The sequence below is a fragment of the Mya arenaria genome, chromosome 2, assembly GCF_026914265.1.
Source record: "Mya arenaria isolate MELC-2E11 chromosome 2, ASM2691426v1".
Taxonomy (NCBI): domain Eukaryota; kingdom Metazoa; phylum Mollusca; class Bivalvia; order Myida; family Myidae; genus Mya; species Mya arenaria.
The window spans coordinates 25,019,761-25,040,558 of NC_069123.1; the positions used below are offsets into that span (position 1 = coordinate 25,019,761).

Sequence of the window (20,798 nt, forward strand, 5' to 3'; positions counted from 1 at the left end):
GCCTAGTTACCATATAGTTGAATTGCAGTACCTTCTTTATGAAGATCTAAGGAAGGTACGCGAAAAAGTGATTTGTCGGAAACTGCTTTCCGTCGGAAACTGCTTCTCAACCAGTATAGGCTACTAAACGCATTAATTGAATCTTGTCTGTGTAATTAAGACACTTGAATAAGTCTTGAAAAAAGCAGTCTCTTCAAACATGTATTGATATATTAGTTTAACTTTCTGCATATATATAAATTGGAGTCGGGTCAAAAAGGCCCAGTTCCAGAAAGGCCTGGTCCAAAATGGCCTACTTTTAAATCAAAGGAAACACCTGTATTGTGTTTGAGGGTATTGTACTGTGATAGATTAATATACAGTACACGTGTAGGATATATTAAAGTTGTTTGTAAATTGGAAGTTTGGCTGTGGGTTTGAAAATGAGTGCTTAAATTTAGGTGATGGCGAATCAATGGGTTTTTTTTATTCAATAATAACAAACATGTTCTTTATTCTCTTAAGTTAAATAATAATTGTGCTTTATTTCATAGCAAATTTAATTTATTAAAAAAATATTTGTCTGCTTTAATTGCTTTTATGTCGACTATTTTCACATGTTGTGTATTGCATTATGAATTATGTATTACCATGTTTTATGCCCATATCATTGAATTTATTTATATAGTGCTTTTGTTATATCCATGTGCTTTGTATCATGTGCTTTATTATTAACATCAAGTATTTGTACTGTAACATGTGTTGTTAATTTATTGATTTGTAATAAATTTCATAATATTCATGCATCTCTTGTATTTATGTTACTATCATAAACTAGCTACTATATTAATTGTCATGAAGCTTAAATTTTAAGTCAATTTCTAACAGCTAAATAAACATCTTTAACAGTATAGCAAATGTGTGAAGTCTTGCATCAAAATGGCGATAATTACTAGTTATTATCACCTTTCAGGCAGTGTGCCATCACACAATAGCCACTATATAATACATATGTGGTTCACTTGGTCCTGAAATGGTACACTTAGAAACTGGTTCACTTGTGAAATGGTTCACTTTGTCCTGCACCCTTTAGAAGAACATAAATTTCAATAGATGTTTTAGTATGTCAATAGTCTGTACTGTATACCAAGTTACTAAGTAAGGTAAATTTTCTGTTGACTGTTAACCTCATATTACAGGAGTGTACGCCTGTTCAAACTGTGGAACTGAACTGTTTCATAGCGCCAGCAAATATAATCACCACACACCATGGCCTGCCTTTAATGCCACAATTACTCCTGACTGCCTCTCAAAAGTGCCCGAGTCTACAAATGCAATCAAGGTTAGTTGCATGAAATTTGACATTTTAAAGCATTTTGTCAAACACTAGGTAGTGACTGCTTCATTTAAAAAGACTAGGTATCTGATGGTTTCTTTAATTTTAAAGGATAGCATGGAATTTTCAATAAACTATGTTATTGATGTAAAATAAGTTTAAGATATGATTTGTGTCCATGTTTCATTTCTTTTGAAAAAATTAATGTAATTATAATGATCACATAAACTTTTGTTTTGTGTGAATGGTGATGTAAACCCTTTTCAAAGTGTTCATTTCACATTTAAGATTTCCTGTGCCAAGTGTGGAAATGGTTTAGGACATGAGTTCTTAGGTGATGGACCAAAGAAAGGACAAAGTCGCTTCTGAATATTCAGTGCCTCGTTAAAGTTTGTTGAGAAATAAGATTGTCTGGTAAGAACCAAGTTTATTTGGTGCAACATTTCTTTATTTTTGTTGCTTCATTTTTTCCATTATGAATTATTTTAAAGAACATGGCCTATAGTACTGCTTTTGAAGTATTTCCATGATATTAAATGATTGGGAAGTTAAAAAAAATATTTGAACATAAAAATATCAAATGTTGTAAACTGCTTTTAAATTGGCATACACTAATTTCAATGTAATCTACATCAATGGTAGAAAATTGATGTACTTCATCAAACGCTAGTTCTTAATTTCTGGTATCCATGATAAGACATGGTTACTTGACTGGTCAAAACTTCCACATTTGAAAATAAAAATCTAATTTATGTGGTATTAAACAAACAAAATACATGGTTCGTTCAACACTGATGAAGGGCAGTACCAGAAAAATCTATAAAACTTGTTAAAATTACTACTTTTATTGAATATTTTACTATTCAGTGGAGGATTACAAAGATTTTTTTTTATATCGACAGAGAGACTTACTGTATTCCAATCTCATCTTTTGTCATGTCATTTTCATCCATTTTGATACATTTGTAATCAGTGAATTCTCTTGTATCATATGTCAGAGAGTTGACTAAATGTAACAGAAATGTATGATACTTTTTCAGGGGGGTTTCGCGTCCATGTGGTGTAACCAATAGAGAGAGACCTGGATGTTGCAGTCAACATACTAGCTTCTATTTTTAAAGACCTTCACCTTAATCTATGCATCAGTGAATTGAGTGCACAAAACAGATTCTGATCTTGATATATTTACTTGTCGCAAAAGTAATAATGCAATTGCTTACTTTTTGAGATCATTTGACAAGGTTTTTCAATTAATCCAATGGTGCAATGCAACCATGTGCTTTTGATTATTGATGAAATATAATCCTGTTTTTGGTCAACTGATTGACAACTTGCAACTGGTCAATTGAAAAGCAACCAGTGATATCTGATTCATTTTTGTCGAACATGTTTTGTGTACACTGTTTGAACAACTTTTTTATTATGGAATTGGAAAATCTAATTGTAAAAAATCTCTTTATAAAGGATTATACAAGTAGAGTATTTAAAAGAAAAAGACTGTTGCTAGGCCTTGTGTTACACGATGTGGATGCTATGACAAGTTCTTAGTCCCCGGGACTTATTGTATCCCCTTCCCTCCGTGTGTGTGAAGCCCCAGGGCCCAACCCTCACCGTAGGAGCGCCCAGGGGTGGAGATGTCACCTAGGGCTGGGGCTATGATGACCCCCAGGGGCCGGAGAACTTGGACTGGGTTCTTTATGCGGAAGGAACACCTGAGGATCTGCATTTTTCATTTCATGCCTTTGAATATTTATTTGTTATACACTAGTGAGTGACAAGGATAGAACCACAGTAATGGCAATTACACTATTTGGATTAAGACATTTTAAAGAGAAAACTTGAGTTTTATACTAATTCAGAACTAAAAAGGTTATATTGAGTTCTCTTTCATTAATTACTTGTAAACTGCCCTACTAATTATTCACCTGATTTAATGAAATGATGGAATATATTCAATGGTAGATAACAATTATGCGTTTTCCTGATGTGCTTTTTTGACAAAAGAGCTCTGATGTATTTTTTCCAGACAAGCTTTTCTGCAAAACCATTAAAGTTGTCTAGATTAGAAAAAAAGAGGAATATATACTGCTTTTAACAAAAACATTCTATTAGTACTGAAAGCTTGGAAAATATTTGTACAGAATTCATGTTGAATTCCCAATCTAAAATTTTGATTTCATTATCTTTATTTAAAGAATGGTAAAAACAAATATGGTTTTGCATGAACTGCTTCTCTGATGTTATTTCTGTGATAAGAAATTTTACCATAAAATTGCCTGTAAAATATATGTGTTCTGTCTTTTTGTTTAAATTGGTTAAGGCTGCACTCTAACAGATTGATCGTTTTGACAACTTTATTTTTTTTGTTTTGGAATGAGCCAATTTTTATGCATAAATGGCTTGAAACCAGTAATAAAGGACTGCTGACGAAAGAGCAGATCGCAGTTTTAATAATTACGTTTGAAAATTCTTGTTTTATGGCTAAAAGCGCTACTTACGCTTTTAGAAAAATGAATATTTTCGGCAGTTTACCTAACAATTGAGACCTGTTCTATTGTGAATTATCTTAAATGGCTGAATTTATGGCTATGGTACCAAAATTAGCTGATTCTGCAACAAAAATTAACAAACAATATCCTTTCAATCTGTGAGAGTGCAGCTTTAAATGTAAGAATGAGTTGAATGTATGCCTTATTCTACACATTTTGGGAGGAAGTATTTAGACCTATATATTAGAGGAAATTTATCAGTAAATTCCTTAAATGGGTAATAAAAGAACCCGGGGGTAACATTTCAAAATTGAAATTCTGCACAATTTAAAGAATTTTACTATTGGGAATAGGTCCAAATAGCTGATGTGTGCAATGATCAGATAAAAAAACCTGGTTGAGCATGCTAGATCAATGGAGTTAAAAATGTAACAATACGGGTGTTATTGTGATGTATGGCTGAGAGTGTAATGAACTCAGAGTCTAAATGACCACTTTTGCACCCAAAAATCATACATTATCTTTTCTAAATGAGCACTTTTGCACCCAAAAATCATACATCATCTTTTAAAAAGTACGTAAAAACTTAAACATTTTTATTTAATATGTTTTTAAATTATGTCAATAAATGCCATAAATGTGTTTGGTAATGTTCTTTGTAAATAGGTTTGAGAGTGAAATTTGTATCTGTACATTGTATCGGATACATGTAATATTGTAACGGGGTACATGTAACATTGTATCCTGTACATGTTACCTTGTATCAAGGTTCTTGTAACCTTGTATCAGGTACATGTAACATTGTATCAGGTACATGTAACATTGTATCGAGGTTCTTGTAACCTTGTATCAGGTACATGTAACATTGTATCAGGTACTTGTTTCCTTGTATCCAGGTACTTGTAACCTTGTATCAGGTACATGTAACATTGTATCAGGGTACATGTTACATTGTATCGAGGTTCTCGTCACCTTGTATCGAGGTTCTTTTAACCTTCTATCGAGGAACTTGTAACCTTGTATTGTGATACATTTGTACATGTAAATGTTATGTACCGGTTGTTATTTTTGCTTCTATGTATTATGTGGTGAATTTTGTAAACAGATAATAAGTGTAAGTTTTGAATTGTATTTTTTTTGCAACAAATTTCTGCCAAGGGCTGTTTTTGATATACATGGTAGCATTTGCCATTTTTGATATACATGGTAGCGTTTGCCGTTTTTGATATACATGGTAGCGTTTGCCGTTTTTGATATACATGGTAGCGTTTGCCGTTTTTGATATACATGGTAGCGTTTGCCGTTTTTGATATACATGGTAGCGTTTGCCGTGATGTTTTAGCATTACCTGCAATGTAGCAGTGTTACTTTTAGATAAAGTTCCACATGTATTTGTTGAAATAATGTACACTTGAAGAAATTGAATGCTACTTCATGTTTTCATTTATTACAAAATTAAAATGAAAAGCTTTGGATTTTATGTCACTGGCCTAAATTTATCAAACAATCCAGTTCCTTTTAAGAGGATCAAGCCCAGCACAGTATTTTTGTTTTGTTAGAATAAGTGTTATTTTCTTCTTTTCTAAGAAAATAACCTTCATAATTGGCAAATTTAGTGACTTTTTGGCTAAATCATAAAACTTGTTATGCTGCAAGATTTTTTTGAAAGATCAGTGCATGATTTTTAGTGGATATGTACTTTATTTAGCAACAATACAATGTATTGTCATAATAATGTATGGTGTTGTGTAATTGTTGTCACAGTTTTATTCAGGGAGTAGAAACAGCTGTATTATCCGTTACTAGTCAGTGGGGTACTGTGGCTATATGGCGAATCGACTTACCTGGTAAATCATGAATAAAAAATAGAAGGCGAAGGGGTGAAAATACATGATAATTTTCACTGGTTAAAGTTAGTCGTAATTCCTCTGAATGTCGGCATTGCAAACGCTTGACAACAGATATTTCATGTCTGTTCTTCAAAAGTATCCTTGAACAGGGATAACCCCTTCGACTGCCACCCAGTATAAAATTATGAGACTGAACTATTGGAAGATCGTCACATATTGATGATAGCTCATGTGTATGTGTGTACAATGAAAAATGCTACATATACTGCATTGTAATCTCATTAAAATCATATTGTGACCTTTACTTCACTCGATTATGTTATGCATATAGCGTAACCTCGTGAAGCGTGTATCAAGGATCTGATCTTAATGAGATTGGCTGCATTGCTTGTAAAGAAATACCGGTATGTAATTATGTAAATATACTTTTTTTGTGTGTGTTTTTTTTTCAATTCTTTTTTTTGTTCTTAATCGAGTGTTTAATGCAAAACTGTATTACATAATACACTTTTAAATGAAGCAGTCCACTTGTAAATATGTTTTCACATACAAACTGTCTCCACTCTTGTATATACGGTATGTTTTTATGTTCAAAGAAGAATGATATTTCTGTTTTGGAAAGTTTTGTTGTTTTACAACTAGCCCATAGTATCTTTCCCATACAGAAATTCGGACTGTTACTAGCAATCTAAGTATTGAACCATTTTACCTCAGTCTTTTCATCAACCAGATATGAAATATTCAAGAATTTGGTTTAAGAAAATGCACTTAGAGACATAGAAATAAATCCATATGAGAACAAATTTTGGCAAATTCTTATTCTATCAAAAAACTGGTTTGATTATCACAAAAATCTGATGTCATTTCTCAATCTCAACTCCTTTTTTTCCACTGGTCATGCTTTAAAACTATTGTGTTTTTTTAAGCATCTTCTTCTTTTTATTGAATTGATAAATATAATTCCTCAATATTCTGAAGAATATTCTAGATTAGAAAAATGTACTGAGAACTGACTCAAAAATAACAATTGCACTCAATTGTTTTTTGCAAAGTTTATGGCCTTATCTAGATAGCATACACTAGTTTTTGCTGTAGAATATTGCTCAATATTCTGATAAATAAGAATTTAAAACTCTGGAATATATGCATTCCTTTACATTAAATATAAGATTTCAAAATGGTCTCAGATTAGCCAAGACAAGTATTTTATCATGATATAATCACCAGGTACTTTTTAAATTATCAAATTATTGTTAAGCTCTTCCAATCTATTTTTGTGCAATACATGTACATGTAAATCTGTTTTACATCCCATGTTCTGAATAAAATTTTCTGTTTGATTGGTTATCGTTTCATATAGCTGTGAAAAGAATGTGTAGATCTTTTAATGGCATCAAAGTATAGTTTTAAATCGCAGATATTTGTTAAATTTCTGTGTAAGATCGACATTTGTTTCACTTATTGACCACAAACAGCAGCCACTAGTGAAAATATAATTTCTATGATCACAAGTGAAATAAATTTTTGGTCTTGCACCGGTTTTGTTTATGTTAAAATTTAGGAAAATGTTAATTTAGTTGGCGTTAATTTGACAATTGAGTGTTGAACCTAACCGTCATGACGGGATTTCCTCACTTTGTTGACATAATTCAGAGATTTTTAACCCAGCATTGTAAACACTTTGTTACTTTTATTAAGCAATATGGGAACCCAAAGCTATAAAAGTAGTTAAAATGTGGAAAACAACACCAAATAACTGTAGCGACAATAATATAATTAATGAGACACAGGAAAGTTTTATAAGGATGATATAAGAGCCACATTTCGGCCTCCTTCATCGAAAAAACAATGTTGTAAATGTGTCACCAGTCATGAGATAAGCAGAGATCTGTGGTCAGTAGTATGTCCTCAATACCACACAGATGTACCGGTAGTTTTTTTTTTTAGATCTTATTTGTTTAAGAAATGACATATTACCTGTTACTAAGCAAGACTTCTAACTAATAAGTAGTTCAGTTATCTTTGTTTAAAGTCTTCATTCAAATCAAAATATTGCCAGACATAGCAAATATGTATGCCATTTTCTGCAGTTTAATTAAATAAAACTCATAAAGCTTTAAGTGATCATCCTAGTCCCAATACCAAATAAATACCACTCATTTGCAAAATTGTGGTCAAGGTTAGTGAAAAATAAACAAGAGGCCAATGAGGGCCCATGCATTACGGACATAACTTTCTTGACAATATACTTAACTCACATTTAACGCAAAGCAATCAGTGAACCATGTTGCACAATGGGCAAGGGGGAGAGGGAAACTACTACAATAAAACACAACTCTCTGTACAAACTTGTCTCCCTTGGAAAATATTTATAAATTGCTTGGGGAATAGGGGAAATAACTACTACAATAATATACAACTCTCTCTACAAAGTTGTCGCCCTTAGAAAAAATATTTTGCATTTCAAGGGACAATGGCAGATCAGGCTGGTTTTTGGAAGGAACCGAGTTCATGAATATCTAACTTCTGTGGAAGTTTGATTCAGAAAAAAATAAAACTGAAGACTTAATAGCAAGCAATCTGAATGGTATACAGATGCATGGACAACAGATCTCCTGCCATCGCAGTAGCTCTTCTGGCCTTTGGTAAGTAGATCTAAAACAAAGCCATCAGCATCTGATGGTGAATGTATTAACATAACTCAGTGTAATGATAAGCATGTTCGACAATATTATCCCACTTATTTCAAATTCATGTAAGCATTATGAAATGCCTGGACATGTCTGCTAATAAATGCGCTTGATTTTCAGATATTCAATTACAAAACGTTGTGCTTGCAATGTTTTAGATATCAGGCACTTGTTGGTTGCTCAAAGAACCCTGGTTTGTATACACAAGAAGCAGCATTTGTTTGGTAAACCAAATAAAATATGAGCACTGTGAAGCAAACGTGTATCTTATGTTTAGTTGAAAAAGGAGCATTGCTCCACAAGTTTAAAAGTTATGGTTATAGAGTTATGTGACTTGCTATACACACATGTATTGTCTAATAATCAGTACTGAATTAGTACTGAATTTTATATAAAATTTCTTGAGCAGTTTTGGGGTTGTGGCCAAGGATTTTAATGCAGACTTCAACGGGAATCAAGGCTTCAACAATACCTCCACTGGTTTCCTCATTTTTTTTTAAAGCAGACAAGCTGAAAAGATGGACTTAAAACACTGGCACAAACATTTTTGATGACACTATAGTCTTACTTATTGGGTTTGTGAAGGGATTAAATAAAACAAAACTTCAATCACATAATCGGAAATTATTTATTCTTCTTATATTTTTGTAGAACAGGCCCTAGGTGTATTTTCTGAAGTTGAATATCAGTGCACGTATGCTTTTTTCGGTCAATAAAGGAACACAACCTGATTATTATTTAAGCTAGAGGTTAGGGCCTTGTTACACACGTGTGTATGTGTACTAAGTTTCATGTGAATACTTCAAACATACTTAAGCAAGGCCAAGTTTCAAGTTTTTGCCCAAAACGGTCACTGCTGAGCTGACAACACCGTGACACATGAAAAATGTGAAAACATCTACCTTATTTCTTCCAAAACAAAACTATCACAAAAATGTCACAAATGCCCCTGAATTGATCTTGTCAGAGTGATAGCCATTATACAAAGATGTAGGTAATTTTAATAGTTTGCTGTAGATAAGAGCCAAAAGTGGCATTTGGCCATTAGGTAGAACGACCTTTTCATTTTTACAATAATATATTATCTTGACAAACAGTCCATGAAGTTTGATTGAAACCCATTTGTAGGTTGTGACATGTTACAGCTGAGACACATTTATTCCTATGAAATCCCGATTGTGCTATACGCTGACCACTAATCTTGACCGGTGCAGGGAGAGCATGAATGCTATGTGGGACACACCTTTCCATGTTGCTCTACAATTTATGTGAGAGAGAAACTACTATATTGGGTGAAAACCGTACAATCTACCATCATATCAATTATCAATATCTGCGGTCATTGCAATTGTTTGATTGCTTTTTGGATTTATTTTTTGGGGCAATATTCACAAATAAATGAAAATGTTCATATATGTCAAAAAGGTACTAGATTTGATCTAATAAACTAATTATAGGATATATAAACAATCTCACATGTGTGGTCATTTAATAAGGAATTTATTGTTTCCTCAATTGATAAAAAAAAACAAGCCTTGGTGAGATGGGGTTTTTTGTTGCAATTTTAGGAAATGAGTTAACTAAATTTTGTATTGGATGACCATAAATATGATATTCTATCTTTATCATAAATACTTATCATTATTTGCCAATTTACAGTGCTAAATACACATAACATCATAGAATGTCGCCACACAGCACGGCCATTTTTAATGACGTAACGTCACACTTATTTGCATACTTATTGCACTCATTATATTCCATAAATATAAAAATTAAAAAGTGTCAACTTGAGAATTGTAATGATTTCAATAGTGCCCTCACAGGAATGTGATAATTATTTTATTGTATCGAATAAAATTAACAAATTTTATATAACAATAATCATTTTTAATTTCCAAAACTAGCAGAAATAAAATATAATTTCAGGTCACCTGTAACCCAATCCCTTACGCAGTGATCTCCCCTGACAAATAATTATTATTATTTTTATATTTTTAATTTCTCAAGTCGATGATTTGAATGGTTATATTGTGCAATTATATTTATTGTGCGGGCATCTGCTCTAACTATTTAGGTGGCCATTTAAAAAAATCTAAAGCAAACTCGTGTATTTCCTGCGCTTGTAATATTATTTTGCCAGTCAACATTACCAGCCAGTTTCAAAAAATATTGAAATGACCGCTCTGGTATAGGGAATTTAACATAGAGAATATAAGTGAGGTATAATCAATCAAAAATACATATATATATAATAATGTTATTACATGATGGTCACATCATTTAGAATATAAATAATTTTAAGTGCATGTATTGAATAGCAATGGTGCCAACCTTAAAAATGACTAATAGCTTATGAATGTGTAATTGAATACATATTTATTTTAGCTTATTAAACCTGAAATATAGTAAAGCATACTTGTTAAATAAAAACACCCAGTAAAAGACAGTAATTTCATAAATTGCATTGCTTTTTTACCAGTCATTCATAGAAATGAAATTTTGTAACTGCTTTGGTAAAGGCAATTTTTCAACAGATGAAATATCACAGTTACTTCTTGTTCCTATCAAATTCTGTCTTATCACTGAGCAACACTGTCCCTTTAATGACGTCACCATGTCAGAGTCATGTAGAGCTTTAAATATACTGAGTCGACAACTGCAGTCATGATTACAAGTGACTAGACTGGTCATTGGATGTATGACAAGCCCATAATGCACGAGTCTTCGGATCAAAAGTGTCGCCCTTCGGGAATGGTTAGTCCTTTGAGTTCGGTTGTGTTCAGTACCACAAAAACTGAGCAGCATCATTAAAAGCTTATTGTCTACGTTGCAGCATGTTGCGAGTCTATACGGTTTCACTACGACTTTAGCGAGTCTGTCCCATGTTTCCTGTTCCTCTTGCTTCGTTATAAAGCCGAGAGCCTTAAGTTGGAAAGGATCAACAAACTTGGACAAGATAATCTCAGCTACATCATAGTTCTTGTAAATACAAGCAACCATTAAGTGAAAGTGAAGATCCAATGATGGGGCCCTGGCTAGGAATAGATCCAAGAGCTCAAGGTTGGAGCTCATCATTTTGGCAACACTAAGTCTAAAACTTTTGTTATACAAACACTTCACAGAAGCTCCATGTTTTAGCAGAATCTCACAGATTTCCACATTCTGTAATAAAACTGCCTGAGTCAGTGCTGTCTGAAAGAAGTAGTTCTCCATATTAGCATCACAGTCAAATTCTTCCTTCAACAAAACATTCACAGCTTTAACATCCTGGTTGATGACTGCTAACATAAGCGGTGTTGTGTGATGACCATCCACGTAGTTCACTGGAGCACCCGACCTCAGAAGAGTTTCCAGGAGAGTGTAACTTCCGGCGTGCACAGCAGCATGTACTGCAGATGCCTGCGCCTCATCTATAACTGTTAGGTCACACCCATGGCTTATCAGTAAGTTGACCTTTTCCAAGTTCTTTTCTGCTATGGCCTGGAAAATATAATAGGGTTATTAGTACTGTGTTATGATCCGGGAGGTTGTATTCAATGAGTGTTTTTTTGCCGAATCGGATTTCACGAGGTGCAAGGCGAGTGAAATAAAAATCTGCAAAAAATCCACGAGAGTGAAATACAACATTCCAGACCTAAACACAGTACTAATAACTCTTTTATTATATACATTATTGGTAAAATTACTTAAATTACACATGTTTTCATAATAAATGTTGCTTTACTCATGCGTTATTTTGTTTTACGATGTCATTTTAACAGAGCGCAACAATATTTTTCACGCGACGGCATCAGAGTGGAATACTGCTGTATTGCACTGGAGTTGAATATAGACCACAGTATTATGCAATATGTATTGCGTATTGATTTATGACAGGTATATAATAAATATAACAACTTGTTGAATACACATATTAAAAACATCCTGTATAATAATGATAAAAAGTAAAATGCCCGGTAAAAATGAAATCATACAGACAGAAAGAAGTTACAAATGTAGATGAATCAGGACATATTCAGACGAAAGTCTCAATACAAAATAAAAAATATCACAGAAGTATAATTTGCTTTGGAATTAAAAATTAAAGTTTCTATATTTTCTATTGAAAACCTTAAAATCTGCCAAGATGGAACATTCCTGTAAAGTTTGGATGAAATTATTGTACCAGTTGTTTAGGTGGAGAAATTGTTTGAAGGAAAATGTTGACAACTTTTAACTTCAGATGCTTCTGTAATACAGGCCCTGTTTAAAAAATGATCGTAAGGCTTTTGATGGCAAATTTCCACTTGTAACCCTGTTTTTGGCATAAATTGGGTTTTAAATAAAAAATATTGTAAGGACTTTTCATGCATAAATTTTGCCGGTAACTTTAGTCTTTACAGGTGTCCCAGAGAAAACTTAAGCAGTGTAAAGTTTATGAGAAAGATATCATATTGAAAAGGGGCCCAGCTCCTGTAGTTTGTACAACACATACCTTGTGAAGGAGAGGGCATTTCAAGCTGTCTTTAAGGTTTGGATTCCCACCATTCTGCAAGTATGACTTGAGGCCTTCTTCATTTCCATTGGCAATGGATATGTAGAATTCCTCGATACTACTGGTCCTCCCCTTTCTCATTATGTCAACAATCTGCAATCAAATCAAATGAATTAAAAAACAAGTTTGGTGAAGGTCAGATGAGAATTGTTCAAGTTAGAGAGTAGACAAAGCTTAAATGGCAAGGGCAGTAATCCTGAAGTGCTTCGGGGCATTTGGCTGATTATCATACTTGACCGATTTATTTTACCAACAAATATTTTCAGCAAGTTTGGTGAAGATCAGATGATAACTGTTCAAATTAGACAGTGGACAAAGCAAAAATGGCAAATTTTGACCAATTCAAGGGCCATAATCCTGAAGAGCCTGGCTGGTTATAGAACTTTGCCAAGAATATATACCAACAAACATTTATAGTAGCAAGTTTGGTGAAATTCGGATAAAAACTGTTCAAGTTTGAGAGTAGACAAAGCTAAAATGGCCAATTTTGATAAATTCAGGGGGCCATAACTCTGGAGTGCCTAAAGCGATTAGGCTGGTTATCGAACTTGACCTAGATATTTCACCAACAAACACTTTCATGAAGTTTGGTGGAAATTGGATGAGAAATGTTCAAGTTAGAGAGCGGACAAAGCTAAAATGGCCAATTTTGACAAATTCAGGGGGCCATAACTCTGGAGTGCCTAAAGCGATTTGGCTGGTTATTGAACTTGACCGAGATATTTCACCAACAAACACTTTCATGACGTTTGGTGGAAATTGGATGAGAAATGATCAAGTTAGAGAGCGGACAAAGCTAAAATGGCCAATTTTGACAAATTCAGGGGGCCATAACTCTGGAGTGCCTAAAGCGATTTGGCTGGTTATCGAACTTGACCTAGATATTTCACCAACAAACACTTTCATGAAGTTTGGTGGAAATTGGATGAGAAATGTTCAAGTTAGAGAGCGGACAACATTGTGGAGCCGCCCGCCCGCCCGCCATGGGTGTTCCCATAATACGGCCATCGTAAGATGGGCGTATAAAAATGAATAACAATTTTGTTTTGTTTTTAAAAAAATTCAGCTGAAATTCTGCCTGAATCTAAAATATGAAAGTTGTTAATGTATACTGGTATATGCTTTTCCCAAAATGTGAAAATAAAATACCCAATTTCCATGTTTGAAAAAGAATGTATAAAAATATTGAAATGAAAGCATAATAATTTTATAATGCCTAAAATAAATATATATAATGATAAACTGCTGCACAAAAGAAATTCTTTGAACAATCCCACTTACATCACAACATTGTTATGTGAAGTCTCAGCAATTGACAATCTATACATTCCTCAGCGTCTAACATTGCACTGGAAACATTGAACTAAACTGCAATTCATAAAGCAAAATAATGCTTTTAAAGTCAACTAAGAAAAGCACATTTAACAGGGTGTATAAAATAATATTCAGTTTAATATGTATCTGTTATGAATAAATGCAAAGTAGTTGTGGTAACTTGATCTTTGAAGTAGATAGTGTACTCATTTAAAGACCCAAAAGACCGTTTTTCTGAAGATAATAAACAGAAAAGTAGAAAGACAAACTGAACATTTCAATAATCTTTGAAAGGAATCACATCTATAAAAATCTACAGCTTTATTAATTTACAAATTTAATTTTACTATTATAATTAGTATTAATGATGATGTTTAATATTTATAACATTTTTAGTTGCAATCCTTTTGACAATGGGCAATTAGGTGCCACACAAAGATCAAGATAAGAGCTTCAAAAACTAAGTGCAGTATGAATTATAATCAAAATCAAGCATCTGGTATTAGATATAAATAATTTAAGTGCATAATGAGTAACATACAATTCTAATCATACAAGAAATTAAAAACATGCTCCAAAAAAAGAGAACAATTTTAAATATGACTGCAAGCTAATCGCATTGATTTAACACCGTTTTAAACAAAGGCAGCCGGAATGTGGAGTAGATGGAGAATATTTGGAAAAAATATGACACCAGATCATTTTTAACTCCTCAGTCCTGTTATAATTCTTCCAATGTGTATTGCTAAGTTCATTCGCAAACAGTGACGTAATATTGTAGAAAGAGAGATAAAGGATTGCTGCTACACCAAACTGCTGCGCACATTGTTGAAATGGAACAGCGTAAACTCGGTTTTAACTTGAGTAACATTAGACCTACTGTACTCATGTTTAAAATCTTTATTATTAGTTAATTTTAGCCAAACATAATGAAAATTGCATCTTGCCATATATATATATATATACATACACCATCTACACCACTTACCCGCCATCTTTGGTTTCATACTAGTCTATATAAACAGCCGTTTCAGTCTTTGATGATTTTTGTTTTGCGACCCTACCTGTCCATATCCCTCTTGTTGTTTTACTAGCCAAGAATGACAGATCCCAGTGCTCAGTATATTGAGCGGAAAGATACAAGCACCAGTGCTAGATAGTTTAAAAATGGCAATGACTTGTTGACAGATCGATCTGATTTTGTGTTTCATAAAACACTTCAGTGTAATAAAAAAAGGTATTGGCTAAAAATAATGTATGTATAACTTTTGTGTTTTTATTTAACAAAGCAGTGTTTAATATTGTGGAGTTACAGTTGAAGAATATATTTTACATTGGTATGAATTAGTCGACTTGTGGCATTTAGGGAACAAAATGAATATACAAATGTTAAACAAACTTTCCTTATACGCACATTATTGTGGCTTAAGTTCACAAGTTGAATACGTGCAGGTTTAGAATTAAACCACATAAGTTATTTTTTATGTTTTATGCAAGTTTCTATGACTGGCTTTGAAATTAATTGGAAAAAAATAATAATTATAAATGTGAAAGTGCCAAAAAAACAGTAATGACAGCTCATTGAAAATTCTACTCTGGAGCTCTGGCTCATGCACAACTCGGAGATTAGACATGAACACCTTATTTTGCAGTGCTCATAAGCTAAAAACAATGAATGTCTGTCTTAGTCCGAATGCAAAGGTTGTCCGAAATTGAGTCAACATAATAAAGCTAAAATATCTGAAAAGGTCGGATATGCTTTTATAAAATGAAGTTATTTAGGCAAAATATCAATTGTTATTGATTAACTCAAGTAAAAATATACCCTTTCTAAACCACGATATCTATATAATATTAATTTGCAACAGATCGTTACAATAATATCGTAATATAACAATAAGGTAGCAGACAACACCTTTTCGTCGAAGTATGTGTCGGTAGAACTCGTTACATACCCTTTGCCGACCACTTACATAGTGCCTTACAATAATCGGGGGGTTACTGAAGTGAATTAATAAATATAGTCTATAATAAAAGCTAAACAGTGTTTGGTGATAAAAGTTGGGTATGAGCATATATTAACTCCTCAACAAATGCATACAGTATGCGATCATCACACGATCTTTGAGCCACGCCCTTTCAGTTATTTACATAATGTTCAGTATGGGTAAGGATGCCAACATACTTTGTTTTGCCTTCATTTTAGTTGAACTCAATGTGTCGTTAACCGCGGGGGTCTGCCAACTGACAACCTTAATGATTTTAATGGCCTTTACACACAAGTACAATGGTCAACAGTAGTGACATCCCCAATGACTTTAAACTCACGCTCCAGTTAAACTTAAAGTTATTTAAGTATAAACACGAACATGTTGAACAGTTCATTCTGCTGACCATGAACTACCATTGACTATCAAACAAAATATAAGGCTAATTTAAACGAAATATATCTCAATGAAATGTGTTCAACAATTGGAGTTCATGACTACATGTATGCCGCATATTATATCGCAAACAACGAGTTCGTTCATGAAATACCTAAAAATGCACCCTCTTATGCGATAGAAAACTCAGAAACACTTGATAGCATCAATGCGACCATAGAGGTTGCAATTCAGAGTAGTTCGGAAAGGATGAACGAAAATGCGCAACGGCAAAGAAAACGCGTCACCGGAAGTTCCAGAGGGAATTCTGAGGAAGAAGACCTGCCAGAGTACAGAGTGGGGGACGTGCCTGCGCCGCCTTTGACATTCTTATTTGGTTTATAGGTATCTTAAAGAATTTATTCGTAATCTTAACTGATGGTCAGTGTAGTATATAAGAAATAGATAGATGACATGAGGTAACAGTTTAATGATTAAGAACGGGTGGAATGAGCGCAGCGAAGTAGAATACTACCTCATTGGCTGACTCTTTGTCAACGTAAAATCTGATACAGTGAGTGTGTATCGGGTGTGTGGCAGTAGACGGACCTTTAACACCCGCGAAAGTTGAAATTCACAATGATTTTTGCCTAGTACGTAATGATCGATAGTATTCTAATTTTATGTTAAAGCCAAACTTTTGGCTTTGTTCAGTGTATTTTTTAAAGATCAGATCGCAGATTTTCGTATTTCTGTTCGAAAATTAATGTTTTATGGCTTAAACCGTTACTAACGGTATAAGAAAAATGCAATAAACATCATTTTTTGTTCTTAAATATAAAAATCTGCGATCTAATTCTTTGTCAACAGTCTTATATAACTGGTTTCCATAAGTTTTCGCAAAAAGAGGCGCGTTCAAAGACAAAAAATAAAAAGAACTTCTCAAAACGTTCAATCTGTGAGAGTGCAGCTTTACACTTATACTCACGTGGCAACAAGGGCATTCAACAAATTACTTGCTGCATTAGGCCTATCAAACGTTTCTAATGAACCATTCTGCACAATAGCGGGATGAGTCGACGGCAAAATTTACCTTACTCAAACTTATGTCTGTACCTGTAAAATAAACACATACATATGATCTTTAACAACTTTCGAATACCGATATCATGATGAATTGTGACAATTTGTTTTATATCGAAATTTATAAAAACGTGTTCGAGTGTTGTTAAAAAGGAACATTCAATAATACAATCAGTAGTATCAAAGTGTAATATTCTAACATGAAAGCGGTCGCCTTCTGGGTTCACATTTAAGGAATGTATCCATGTTTTACAAGTTTGAAGCCGTGGATCTGTCAACATGCATTTTCACTGCTTCTGACATTTAAGTTGGCTTGACGTATATGTTTGAGTTCAATTTTGTTGATCTACGGAAATTAGAGCAGGCGTATAACGGTGATCATTAGTATCGATCTGCGTAATTAATTAATAAACAAACAATTTGATAAATCCTCGATTGAACCACACCAAAATGCAAACACCAATCTACCTTTTCTAATGACACTAGTTCAACACATAAGCCTTTGTGAAAATATAGACTAAAATATACTATGAAACTACTTTTGTGCGTTCGATAGAATTGATGTACGTAAAGTTAATGAACACACGATTTGACAAATCCTCGATTTCTATTGGTTCCAACAGAAATGCAAACACTTAGTTGAAAAAGATGACGTATTGCTTGATACAAATACTCGTATCTTGCGAAGGATGGCATTAGATAGCGTTTAAAACAACGCGCGGACTAGATAGAGAGCACATTTGACGCATTTTTTATTACGCAATGCAAATGTCAAATACATATAAGTTATGCAATGGATGGCCAACTGATTCTGATAGTTACAATGATGATATAGACATTGACAGGAATGGCGTCTCTTGGACCAGGTTGCCAGTGCTGTTTTTCTTGACTTTTAAGAAGATGACGACGGACAAAGTGGCGGCGGTGGCGAAGATTGAGAAGATAGTAGTGGTAGTAATAGCAACTATATTGCATTCCTTGAGTTATAACTTTTGTAACATATTAACATTGCAAACAATTATATCAAAACTAAGTTTGCATTGACAGAGGGTGCAAACAACTAATACAGTTTAGTCTGAAAAGGCGTTCTCCTTTGGAATAATAATGAACTTTTGAGAGCAAAATATTTATTTAGCCATAAGTTACTCGTAAAAGGGTGTTTGTCGTTAACGTTCATTTCTACATGCTAGTGACCTTCACAAGTATAGTCACAAACACCTATATAGATAGTGTGAGCATGCATATTAATAGCTTGAACAAATACAGACTAGTCTGAAGGAGTTTATTCTGTTGACCATAACACACCCTTTCGACAAGTGCTGGTATGCACAATGAAATATCGTTGTGATCATAAAAAGAAAATCGAAAAACAAGAAGAAAATAGGATACCTTTTGTTGTGCGAAAAAATGTGTTCAACAGTCGGAGTACAAGTGTATGATAATTCTACGGAATTCTCAGACAAGACATTAGCATCTGATTCTAATATTGCAAGATGTTATGAGGCAGAGAGATGCACAACTCTTCTCGTTGACAGCAACAAAGAAATGAACAACGGTGAAACTCAGGGCGGAAAATCGGACAAATTAAAAATTGAAGGATTTAAAGATCATGTGGAGATCACGTGCGCCACTGGTAGTGCCGTAAAGGATTCCGGAACGGAAGGCACGGTGCATTACAGACTCGATGACATTCCCGCGCCACATTTGGCATTCCTTTTTGGTTTACAGGTACGTATTTTCGTTCACATTTAAAGAATAGCAGGTTTTAATACTTTTTGGGCAACTGAATTCATTTTTGTTTTTCTCCTCCGAATGACATTATGAAGGGAGCTCCTTAATTGACTTCTGAAATTAAATGATGTTTTATTTTATGATAAAACATACACATCCTTACTGTACACCAGATTAGCACCCAAAAAAAGTTTTTTTTCTGTAACGAATCTAAGGACAATTATTTAATAAAATGTTTTACTCTTTGATATCATAATTGTAAAAAAAACATACCAAAATGTAAAAAAAAATGTAAAAAAAAAAAACGAGTCGGAGTCCGGCTTCTAACCGGTGTCGCCAAAATTGCAATTCAGTGTTGTATCCACTGTGCTACGAAGGCTTACCCTAAGAAGTTTGAATATTTAAGTTATATACCTAATATGGTCATATCACGTGATTATATCGACTAGCCAATCACGCATAAGGAATGAATTCTACTAGGTAGACGTACCTAGTAATCTTTTTTAATGGAAAAATAAGGAAAAACAGTGAACAATAAATAGTTTCAATGCATTGTACTAATCAATACCAATTTTATATCAGTTTTCGACAAAAAATTTTTTCGCTATATGATATCATCATACGGTGTAGCCCTTTAAATGATTTCACAAATAATAATAAAATTTTACTGAAATAGTCAGCAAGAAGATAATGTAGACAACCAAAAATGACACTAACAGATAGCTGTATAACTTTTACAGATCTATGTTTTTAATTAGAATTCATTTTTAAAATCAAAGCTAAGATCAAGTGTGTTTTACTTGTTTAAAGTTATTAAAACTAATAATTGTGCCAGCTTAAGCACTTTGCTCAAAAATTCCGAAATATATCCCAAATTGAAAAAAAAACCACTGCAAAAAACGTTATTTATACATTTTTGTCCTGAACTGCTGTAACCGTTCTCCGTCTCAACATCACTTGCACGTTCGTACTATTAAATAGATAAATGAAGCAATACATAAATACCAGACAGACACGATACATGTGCGTGCGACAGAGTTTCAAAACCTCTGTATTAACGCTCGAGTAACCATGCATATTTCTGATAATAACTTTATAAACTTATATCGCAGATATAATAAAATCATATACTCGTATTTAAGTAAAATAGGTTTAAAGTGACACTCTTATTCAAAATCAATGCAAACATATGTATAACAAACATCAATTTTAAGGGATTAACCTTTAACTACTAACTAAATAATGCATTTATGGAAAATATTAGTTACTGATAACAAAATTGTAGCCAATGATATTAAATGATTGGTGAGTGGTATAATATTTACTGTGATCTACTATCATCTTAAGACTTATCAGGTATAAATACCGTGTTTTCTGCTTCATTCAAATAAAACCCGGTATCCTTCATAAGAACCACTGTTTTTGA

At 33.4% G+C, this 20,798-nt stretch overlaps 1 protein-coding gene across 3 annotated transcripts; it reads right to left on the minus strand.

The window, feature by feature from the left end:
* Nucleotides 1–8,953: 8,953 nt before the first annotated feature.
* LOC128225211 (poly [ADP-ribose] polymerase tankyrase-1-like) lies at nt 8,954–16,097 on the minus strand. 3 transcript variants are annotated; one of them, XM_052935285.1, is made up of 5 exons: nt 16,021–16,052; nt 15,260–15,347; nt 14,163–14,249; nt 12,822–12,974; nt 8,954–11,827 (listed from the first exon to the last, which is right to left on the minus strand). In XM_052935285.1, the coding sequence occupies exons 4-5, from the start codon at nt 12,960–12,962 to the stop codon at nt 10,820–10,822; spliced, it is 1,149 nt and encodes a 382-aa protein (XP_052791245.1). In that variant the 5' UTR covers nt 12,963–12,974; nt 14,163–14,249; nt 15,260–15,347; nt 16,021–16,052; the 3' UTR covers nt 8,954–10,819. The 3 variants fall into 3 exon arrangements, with proteins under 3 accessions (XP_052791245.1, XP_052791243.1, XP_052791244.1); XM_052935283.1 differs by lacking the exon at nt 15,260–15,347 and having other exon boundaries at nt 16,021–16,097; XM_052935284.1 differs by lacking the exon at nt 16,021–16,052 and having other exon boundaries at nt 14,163–16,005.
* Nucleotides 16,098–20,798: the final 4,701 nt, after the last annotated feature.

Bases quoted from the DNA above. Each gene is read 5' to 3' on its own strand.
- LOC128225211 (XM_052935283.1), bottom strand. From the start codon at position 12,962: ATGAGAAAGGGGAGGACCAGTAGTATCGAGGAATTCTACATATCCATT. The intron at 11,828-12,821 runs GTATGTGTTGTA...TATATTTTCCAG, and splicing joins AATGCCCTCTCCTTCACAAG to GCCATAGCAGAAAAGAACTT.